Source organism: Staurois parvus, unplaced genomic scaffold (assembly GCF_062004578.1).
Source record: "Staurois parvus isolate SC_StPar_1 unplaced genomic scaffold, SC_StPar_1.0 ptg002362l, whole genome shotgun sequence".
NCBI lineage: Eukaryota > Metazoa > Chordata > Amphibia > Anura > Ranidae > Staurois > Staurois parvus.
This window is the reverse complement of record NW_028320158.1, coordinates 249,709-260,450: the sequence shown is the minus strand read 5'-3', so window position 1 is coordinate 260,450 and position 10,742 is coordinate 249,709. Positions and strand designations below refer to the sequence as shown.

The window sequence follows — 10,742 nt, the reverse complement described above, 5'->3', positions numbered from 1 at the left end:
AACATTAGTCTGCCATCATTGTAATGCTCCATTTTTCCCTGGTATCTCCTTTCCATCTCTTTAATGTCTTGGTGGAAACGTTCACCTTGTTCCTCACAGCTCCCAAATTTTCAGGAAAGTAGTCAAGGTGGGACTGGAGGAAATGCACTTTCAAACTCATCAGGTAACCTAAAGCTTGAAATGCTTTCAGCATTTGTCCGACGATCTTTTTGTAGTGAGGATCTTTGTTATTGCCTAAAAATTTCTGTACGACTTCTTTAAATGCAATCCACCCTTCTTTGTGAGGATCCGTCATGGTATTGACAAACTCTTGATCAACTAGAAGCCTTCTAATGTCTGGGCCGATGAACACACCTTCCTTCTATTTTGCCTCCGATAGGCCTGGAAACTTGGGGACCAAGTATTTGAAGCATTCTCCATCTCTTGTAAATGATTTTACGAATTGCTTCATCAATCCCAATTTTATGTGGAGAGGTGGTAGAAGAACTTTATGGGAAGGTACCAAAGTTTCTCGGAGGACATTTTTTCACCGACTGTTAGAATCCTTGGTTGCCAACTCTTCTTGGTCCAGTGATTTTGTCAGTCTGGACTGTCCCATAGACACAGAAAACAAGGGTATTTGTATACCCAGCTTGTTGCCCGAGCAGCATGTACAAGACCTTCAAGTCCCCACACACTTGCCAACCATGGTCTTCATATATTCACTCAGAGCAGCACTTGTATTCACCCCCTTTGCACGGGGGGAGGGGCAGAGATTGTTTACCTGCAAATAACAACAAAGGGCCAGAAGAGAACTAGGGAAATGAGGAAATTGATTTTTTTTCCCTAAAACTTGCTGAGCTTATGTATATATTGCTGACCATCTAATTTACAGTGCTATATTTTTTTACATAAATCGTACAACCCCTTTAAGGTTTTTTTGGCATTTTATATCTTAAATGCACATATGTGAATTAATTAATAGTAATTTGGACTTTAAATTTAGTTAAAAACCCACAATATAAAAAAAACCCCAAAAGTTAAAAAAAATGTGATAAATTTGAAGACAGTTTTGCATTTTGTGGCAAATCATGACGTCTAGGAGTTTTTTTAATATTTTATTTGTTTTCAGCACACCAAAATACATGGAAATTAGATGAAAATAATCAAACAGCTTTTTAGTCGCAGACCTGTGTATCATATCAATTCTCCAAACAATTCTATTATATCATATTATGATCAAATGGTAAGCAGTACATATATTATCATACCCAGTCTGGATAAATAAGGGGATGAAACATAGGGAACAGTCCAAAAAGGATAAAACATGTATAATCCCTTAGAGTAAAATAAGGTGCAGCGCTAAATAATTATGTATCAAATGTTCTTACTTAAACATCTAAAATCACCATAAACAATAAATATGTGACATAAGTGCAAAATCAGATGTCGCTCAATAGTGACTAATAGCATGAAAGAGTGTTGTACACTACAAAGTCCACAATATAAGTGCACATAAGATCCCACTTGATCTTCAAAATCCAGTGGCTGGATCTGTGGGTGAGGTGATAGGTGTGTAAAGATTGCGCACTCACCAGATACGCAATCTATATGCGCTTATAACAGGTAACCACAGGACATCAAGGATCCTAATATGTCTGGTCAGATCAGGTCAGATATCCCCTCACTGTATAGAAATGCTGCCACACATGGAAAGGCTGCTCTGCGATATAAATGGCTCCCAAAGGAGCTCAAAAAACAGAGGAGGCCAAACAGTGTAGTATCCTTAGGATAGGAGTGTTTATTCCAAGCAAAAAAAGCAGTAAAAACAAGAGAAGTACTGACCCATGTAGATAAACAAGATGGCCCCCGGGGCCCTCGTGGCGCCGGTCGGCGTGACGTCACTCCGCTGTAACCTCTCTAATTTACGGAATGCATCTTTATTTAACCCCCCTCCACAAGCTCATAGTTATGTAAATGTTTTTAAAGAAACAGTTTTAAAAGATTTGGCTGCTATTAAAGTTAAAAATTATAAAGATAATCATGGGGTTTCCACAGCCATAAACTCCCTCCTTGACCAGAAAGATCTGGTTATACGTCCAGCGGATAAGGGAGGAGGCATAGTGATCATGAATAAGGACTATTACACTAAAGAAGTGCACAACATTCTTAGTGATACAGATACATATCGTCCTTTATCAAAAGATCCTCTGAATCTATATAGGAAATTGCTCAAAAGTATCATCACTAGAGGCTATCTAGATAAAGTAATCAATAAGAAAGAAAAGGAATTTTTGTGTCCTTCTGCCCCGAGGTTACCAGTTATGTATATCCTCCCAAAGATACACAAGAACCCGACAAATCCCCCTGGTAGACCTATCATCAGCAGGATTGGTTCTCTGAGTTCTAGAGCCGGGGAGTATATTGATTACTTTTTACAGCCATTGGTACGGACAACCCCTTCTTATCTTCGAGATACAAAGCAAGTTTTACAGGACATTAGAGGTTTATCTATCGACAATGATACATTTTTAGTAACAGCTGAAGTTGCATCTTTGTACACCAGCATTGCCCTTTCCCATGGTAGGGAAGCAGTGGAATTCTATCTTAATCAATCGGTTATGTCTGTTTTACAAAAGACTTTTATTCTCACTCTTTTAGACTTCGCTATGACCAGAAATTACTTCTGGTTCGATGGTATTTTTTATTTACAAACTAGAGGCGTGGCCATGGGAGCGAAATTCGCTCCCAGCCTGGCCAACCTGTTTATGGCCATGTGGGAGGAGGATGTTATTTACGCCTGAGAGTGGCCAGAGCTGTTTTTTTTTTTTTTTAAGCGATGCATAGATGATATCCTGCTTATTTTGAAAGGAGATGAGCAGGCGCTAATAAACATTTTTGGCACTCTCAATAACAATACTTTAAATATCAAATTTACTTATGAATATAGCAAAACTAGCGTGAATTTTTTTAGATTTAACATTGATTAATTTGAATGGCATGATTGCGACCTCTTCCTTCTTCAAGGAAACAGATTGCAATAGTTACATTCCCACTAATAGTTGCCATCACCCAGCATGGCTCTCTAACATACCAAAAGGCCAATTTCTTAGAATTAGAAGAAATTGTACCTTTTTGGATACCTACAATACACAAGCCTCTGTTTTGAAGAGCAGATTTATTGAAAAAGGATACGAGGAGTCCCAACTTGTCCATACTATCCATGAAGTAGCTAATATGGACAGGGACTCATTGTTGACTGATAACATGTCATGTAGACCATCAAAACTCTGCCCTTTTGTTACTACTTTTTCTGCTCAATTTAAAACCATCACTAAAATTATTAACCAGAATTGGGAAATATTAAAAGCTGGTCCGGTTCTAACCAAAATCTTGCCAGACAAACCGGAAATTACGTTCAGGAGAGCCCAACCTTTGAGAAATTTGATAGCCCCTAATATCATTAACCTGCCCAACAGAGTTTCCCTTTTCGACAAAATTGTTGTTTGTTTTCCATGTAATAACTGCATTGTATGCACTTACAATGGACACAGAAAAAAGAAAGTTGAAAGTTTCACTTCCACTAGTACTGGGCAAACCTTTAAAATTAATAACTTTATTTCATGCAATAGTAGACATGTTGTCTATCTTTTACAATGTCCTTGTAAGAAACAGTATGTTGGACGCACCACCAGGAAACATCAGGATCGATTACGAGAACATGTCAACAATGTGAAAAAGGGCTATGAGGAACATTCACTTTCCATGCATTATAGGATACATCATAATAGGGATCCATCTACTGTAGTTTTTGCAGGTATAGATATAGTGCTAACCCATTGGAGAGGAACGAACAGAAAGAGGATGGTTTCCCAGATGGAAACCAAATGGATTTATCAGGTGGACTGTATGCGCCCTAAGGGGCTTAATATTGAAATGGATATAAACTGTTTTATCAATAATAGTTAGAATCTCTCCTATTATATGAAGCATTTTAATATTTATTATTTTATCATTTGGTTTTAGGCCATAGCGAAGTCTGTATTTATTTTATTCATTTTATTTTTATTTATATTGTTATATTATATATATATATATATATATATATATATATATATATATATATATATATATATATATATATATATATATATATTTTGTTTCATCCCTATTTTATTTATTTAGCTCTACATTTATTTTTAGGGATTGAACTAATTTTATCATACTCAATGTTTATGATTGCTATTAATTTAATTCTTATTGTATATGTATATTTTCCCATATATAGTATAATCACAGAAATTATGTATAATGTTATCATGATTTACCAGAGTTACCAGGTATTATTTGTGTATCTTCTAACTTTTTACATTATTTATTGGCCAAGGTAAACTTAATCCCATCTTTGTGCTTAATATAATAATTACACTCATATACTTTATTTGCCTGCGCTATATGTAAACACCTGCAGCAATGTATTTCTCCCTGGTAATCCTCGGTAGACTGTTTTGCCTAATGACTCCGATTAGATGGCGCCCGCGCATGCGCCGGCTAATGGGCTACACTAAGATGGCGCCCATTCTGGAGACATTTGGCAATTGGAAAATGGCGCGCGGTAACGGCGCATGCACCATTTTCCCTATATAAACACTGCAGAGACGTCCGCGGCTGTAAGCTAACCCCCTATGACTACATGCAATCGCACAAAACGCGTCAGAGAGAGGTTACAGCGGTGTGACATCACGCCGACCGGCGCCACGAGGGCCATCTTGTTTATCTACATGAGTCAGTACTTCTCTTGTTTTTACTGTTTTTTGCTTGGAATAAACACTCCTATCCTAAAGATACTACACTATTTGGCCTCCTGTTTTTTGAGCTCCTTTGGGAGCCATTTACATCTGCAGAGCAGCCTTTCCATGTGTGGCAGCATTTCTATACAGTGAGGGGATATCTGACCTGATCTGACCAGATGTATTAGGATCCTTGATGTCCTGTGGTTACCTGTTGTTATATGCGCATATAGATTGCGTATCTGGTGAGTGCGCAATCTTTACATACCTATCACCTCACCCACAGATCCAGCCACTGGATTTTGAAGATCAATTGGGATCTTATGTGCACTTTTATTGTGGACTTTGTAATGTACAACACTCTTTCACGCTATTAGTCACTATTGAGTGACATCTGATTTTGCACTTATGTCACATATTTATTGTTTATGGTGATTTTAGATGTTATAGTAAGAACATTTTTGATACATAACAAATTATTTAGCGCTGCACCTTATTTTACTCTATTACTTTGAAGGTTTATATGGTACCTTGCGGTGCATAGCTGCTGATTTTATCTTTTAGCGCTCACTTATCTTACTGTTTTATTATGTATAATCCCTTAACAGTATATTCATGTGAGACGCCTTAAAAATCCAGGTATTTGGTGTATATTCCATTTTATGGAATTGTCAAACACACATACACTGAAGATAGATGTCATTACTGAAAGTGAAGTAGTTGTGTGTAAGAAAGAAATGCCCGTAGCGAATAGGGAAGAATGGAAATAGCGCAGGGCATACATGACTAGGCCCAGAGTGGTGTAGGGAACGGAAAGGGTTAAAATTTAGCTCCAAGGGGTGGGGAATTGATTGGGAATTATGGGATTGGCAGATGTGGAGTGTAGGAGGGGTCTGTGGCACCGTAGGGTGGGGGTTGCTGCGGAAGGGGCATCAGTGGAGCTGGATGTGTGCAAGGACCAGAGCTTCATTTGAGCTGGGTCCTGCTATTTCCCCCCATTGGACCGGTGCAGCATAGAGGAACTTCTGGCACAGCTGCGGGTGGCGGCAGCTGACAGAGGTACAGACTGGTTGCAGGGCCGGGTCTCTGCTCTGCTGGGAGACCCGGGCTTGTCACCAGCTGCAGGGGGGCGGGTGCGCCCACGTGCTCGGAGGTCTAGGCCTCCGGAGCACTTCAGTCCGGCCCCGCCCCCTGTTGGAGCTCAGCGCCACACTGGGAGCCCCCCTCGGGACCCTCCGGCCTCGCTGGGAGGGCGCTCACTTGCCTCTGCTGGCGGAGGTGCCAGGAGGAATCCCCGGCGATGGCGGAGCTCGGTGGGCGGGGTTGCACTGAGTGGCCCCTCCCCCCCGCCCGCACGGCAAGGAGGAAGCGGAGTGAGCTCGGCGGGCGGGGTTTCGCGGGGTAGCCCCTCCCCCCCGCCCGCACGGCGCAGAGGAGGAAGACTGAGCGTGGGTGCCGGCTCCTCCGCTGACAGGCTGTCTGTCAGGGAGGGAGCTCGACGAGGGAGACGTTCAGCTGCGGCTGCCGGGCTGTCCCCTGATGCGGCTGGTGGGCCCCCTGGACAGTCAGGAGCTGGGGCTCCTGGAAGAAGGCGGAAGCGGTGCAGCGCTGGGCGGAGTGCAGCTGGGAGTGCTGCAGGATGGAGCCCAGGGACGGCGGCGGGCATGGCTGGTGCCCAGAGGCGGAGTCGCGAGCGGCACAGCCCTGCAGGACCCGTGGCTCCTGGGAACGGGAGGCCATCCGGACGTCGAGCGGTGGACGAGAGGTCGGAGGGCGAGCTGTCGGAACCCGATGCGGGGGCGACTGCTCGCAGCTCTTCATCGGTGGAGCGGGAGCGCGCGGCTGATGGGACATCTCCTGGGCAGCCTGGTGAGTTATCTGTTCCTGTGTCTGTCTCCCTTTCTTCTGCGTTGCGGGATCTGCTGGGGGGCGGCCTCGGCGGCGTGCGTTGGCGGCGTTCCCCCGTCAGGTTTAGGTGGGGGTCTTTGGGAGGTGGTTTCCGGTTTGCGGGACTTGTTGCGGCGGCTGGAGTGGGGCGGTGTTGGGACCCCTGGGCCTGCTTCTGCGTGGCTCCCGCCTGCCGGTGGGGACGGGCTCGCGGTTCCTGGACAGGACTGCGGGGTGGTGCGGGGCCTAGGGGTCTCTTCTCCGCTTAGTTCTGGGACTGGGGTGGTTACCGCGGAGTCTGGGGTTCTGGGCTCTGCGGTTCTTTCCGCGAGTTTGGGGGAGGGTTCCGGGGTGTCCGGACCTGTCGGCGTGGCGGACTCGGCGAAGGGGGAGGTGTATGTGTGTTTTGAGGGCCCCTTGGGTGCGCATTTGCAGTCGGCCGTGTGGGAACAAATTTGGAAAGGGGAGTATGTGGACATTTTTACGCTCTTGCCTTTGGAGCGTTTTCCGTTCGATGGGTCCCGGGTTGATGACGGTAGAAGGGAGGATGCGGAGCGGCGGCGTTTTCGGCTTATCCCCCATCCTTTTGCGAATTGGTTGCAGGCTTTTGCAATCATGGCCAGTGTTATTGGGGAGAAAGCTCTGGAGCATTGCTCGGCGTTGTTCTGTTACCTGGACGCAATTAGTGAGGCTCACAGGGTTTACGGCGGGTCTGCGTGGCTTCGGTACGATGAGCAGTTTAGGCAGCGGAGGGCTGTTCGCCCGTCTTTGCGTTGGGACCACAAGGACATTGGCCTCTGGATGCGGCTCTTGGCGCCGCCGAGGGCTCCTGGTTCGTTTTTTCAGGGCGGGGCCGGTGGTTCGTTTTCCCCGGGACAATCAGCCGCCAAGCGTAGGGGTTTCTGCTGGCAGTTCCAGGAGGGCACTTGTCGTTTTGGAGGGTCCTGCAGGTTTAGGCACGAGTGTTCCGGGTGCGGTGGATCCCACCCTTTCTCGCGCTGTTTCAGGCGGGGTAGAGGCCCTCCCGGAGAGCCTGCGGGTAAGAGGGACGACGCCGGTGCGGGTGGAAAGGATGGAGCCTTTCTTAAATAGATATCCTGATCGGGCCGCGGCGGTGCTGCTGGCGGCAGGTTTTTCGGCGGGTTTTCGCATCCCCTATACTTTGACTTTGGTCCCCCCCTTAGCTCGGAATTTACGGTCGGCCTTGCAGCATGCTGAAGTGGTTTCGGCTAAGTTGCGGAAGGAAGTGGGGTTGGGTCGTATGGGTGGTCCATTTACTTGTGCTCCGTTTGCGGATCTGGTGGTTTCTCCCTTGGGGGTTGTGCCTAAGAAGGAGCCAAATGCGTTTCGGTTAATTCACCACCTGTCCTTCCCTAAGGGGGGGTCGGTGAATAACGCTATAGATCCGGAGTCGTGTTCGGTGTCTTACACGTCCTTTGATGCGGCAGTGTTCTGGGTTCGTCGGTATGGACGCGGTGCACTCATGGCAAAGTCCGACATTGAGTCGGCGTTCCGGCTGTTGCCGGTTCATCCGGACAGTTTTCGTTTTTTGGGTTGCCGTTGGCAGGGCGCGTTTTACGTTGATAGGTGTTTGCCCATGGGGTGTTCTGTATCTTGTGCGTTGTTTGAAAAGTTTAGTTCGTTCATGGAGTGGGTGGTTCGGGATGTTTCGGGGGTGAATTCGGTCATCCCTTATTTGGATGATTTTCTTTGCGTGGGTCCGCCGGCTTCCGGGGTGTGCGTGGTTTTGCTTGCTACGTTGCAGCACGTTGCTGACCGTTTCGGGATTCCTTTGGCGGCTGACAAGACGGAGGGTCCGGCTTCGGTGATGACTTTCTTGGGCATCATTTTAGATTCTGGCGCAATGGAGTGCCGGCAGAGAAGCTGTTGGCCCTTCAGGGTGAAATTTGCGCGGTTCAGGGAAAGCGTAAAATTCAGCTGCGGCCCTTGCAGCCATTGTTGGGAAAACTTCATTTCGCTTGTCGGATCCTGCCGATGGGTCGGGTGTTCTGCCGCCGGTTGGCGGCGGCGACGGCGGGAATTGCCTCCCCTTTTCATTTCATTCGGCTGACTCGGGAGCATCGGGAGGATTTGCAGTTGTGGCACACCTTTTTGGATTCTTTCAACGGGCGGGCGCTTTGGATGTCGGGCCCGGTTAGTAATTTTGACTTGGAACTGTTCACGGACGCGGCGGCTTCTGCGGGATACGGGGCCTTTTTTCCGGGGTCCGTGGAGTGCGGCCTCGTGGCCGGCTTCCTGGCGGGAGGCAGGTTTTCTCAGTAACCTAGCGCTGTTGGAACTTTTTCCAGTGGTATTGGCGGTTGAGGTTTGGGGGGAGAATTTTCGGAATCAAAAGGTGCGTTTTCACTGCGACAATTTGGGGGTGGTTCAGGTCATCAATAGGGTCTCGGCTTCTTCCCGACCGGTGGTGGCCCTGCTTCGCCACTTAGTGTTGTGTTGCTTGCAGCTGAATGTTTTTCTCCATGCGGTACATCTCCCTGGGGTTGAAAACACCTTAGCTGACGCTTTGTCTCGTTTTTAGTGGGACAAATTCCGAGAGTTGGCGCCGGCGGCGGAGCAACACGGGGTTCCTTGTCCCGACTGGCTGTGGGAGATTGCCTTGGAGTCGTTGCGGGCTGGATCCGGCGGTCGGTGAGTGAGGCGACTTGGTCCACTTACTCTACGGTCTGGCGGGAATGGCTGGAGCTGTTGCGACTGGTCGCTATTGATCCCTGGGGGCCGGAGGTGCGTGTGGCAGTGTTGTACTTCTTGGCGCGGAGTTTGGAGCGGGGGGTGTCGGCGTCCGCGGTGGATCGCCGACTAGCGGCATTGGCGTTTTTCTTTAAGTTGCAAGGGTGTCGGGATTTTACTAAGGATTTTTGGGTTCGACAGGCTCTGCGGGGTTATCGGAGGGCTCATCGTTGTAGGGATTCTCGTCGTCCGGTGTCGTTCGCGTTGTTGGGGTCTTTGTTTGAGCATTTGCGGACTGTGTGTTCTTCGGATTTTGAGGTGGATTTATTTCGGGCTGCCTTTGCGGTGGCTTTTTTTGGGGCTTTGAGGATTGGGGAGCTCGTTAGTCCGTCCAAGTCGGTTCTTGGGGGGTTGTTGGTGGAGGAGGTTGTGTGCTCCGGTGATTGGGTGGAGGTTCTGGTCCGTCGGTCTAAGACGGATCAATTGGGCAGGGGTGCGAAGGTGCGTTTTTTCGCTCTTCCGGGTTCACTGGTGTGCCCTGTTCAGGCGGTTCGGGAATTTTTGTCCCATCGCCCTGGGGGGCGGGGGTCCTTTTTCAGGCATGTTGATGGATCCCCTTTAACGCGTTTTCAATTTGTGGCAGTTTTTCGCCGGTGTTTGACGGCTGCTGGTTTAGATGCGTCTTTGTATGCTTCGCACTCGTTTCGGATCGGGGCTGCTACGGAGGCGGCCAGGTGGGGGCTGTCGGAGGATGTGGTGAAGCGCATTGGTAGGTGGGATTCCCAGAGATTTCGCCTGTACGTTCGGCCGCATTTGTTGCGGGCTTAGTGGGCGGTCCTGTGTTTTGTTTGTTTGGGTTGTGGGTGGTAGTTGCGGTTCTGTCCATGTGCTGTATTGTTCTGGCGGTATTGTTTCTTTTCTTTCAGGTGGAGAGGTGTGCCTAGTGTGGATCCTGGGTCACTCGTATGTGTTTTGGGGGGCCAGGCGGGCTGATGTTCGGCCCAATGGCAGGCAGCTGGGGTTGGATAGACGGGAGGTTTGTGTCCGCTGGTTAGGTGTGCCGGGCATGTTGTGGAGTCGTGTCGTGCCAGAGGTGCGGCGTTTTGCGCGGCTGGATAGGCCACCGGATGTGTTGGTGATTCACGCGGGTGGCAACGATTTGGGGGGTAGGTCCATGCGGGAGCTGGTTAGAGATGTCAAGCTGGATTTTCTTCAGTTGCGGCGTGAGTTTCCGGGAATGGTGGTGGTGTGGTCTGACATGGTCGCCCGCACTTCTTGGCGCTTGGCGCGGTCGGTGGAGCGGCTCAAGGCCAGGATTAAGGTCAACCGGGAGGTGGGGCGCTTTTTTAGTCGCAATGGAGGATTGGTGGTCCGGCATGTGGAGTTGGAGGTGGA

At 48.2% G+C, this 10,742-nt stretch overlaps 1 protein-coding gene across 1 annotated transcript; it reads left to right on the top strand.

Annotated features, from left to right (window-relative positions):
• The first annotated feature begins 6,433 nt into the window (after positions 1–6,433).
• On the top strand, positions 6,434–10,205 carry LOC149431179 (uncharacterized). Its single transcript, XM_089665822.1, has 4 exons — positions 6,434–6,638; positions 7,841–8,120; positions 8,510–8,922; positions 9,199–10,205. Exons 1-4 carry the CDS (start codon positions 6,434–6,436, stop codon positions 10,173–10,175), a joined length of 1,875 nt encoding a protein of 624 aa, XP_089521948.1. The 3' UTR covers positions 10,176–10,205.
• Positions 10,206–10,742: the final 537 nt, after the last annotated feature.

Bases quoted from the DNA above. Each gene is read 5' to 3' on its own strand.
- LOC149431179 (XM_089665822.1), top strand. From the start codon at position 6,434: ATGGCTGGTGCCCAGAGGCGGAGTCGCGAGCGGCACAGCCCTGCAGGA. The intron at 6,639-7,840 runs GTGAGTTATCTG...TCCCCCCCTTAG, and splicing joins GACATCTCCTGGGCAGCCTG to CTCGGAATTTACGGTCGGCC. The intron at 8,121-8,509 runs GTATGGACGCGG...GCATCATTTTAG, and splicing joins GCAGTGTTCTGGGTTCGTCG to ATTCTGGCGCAATGGAGTGC.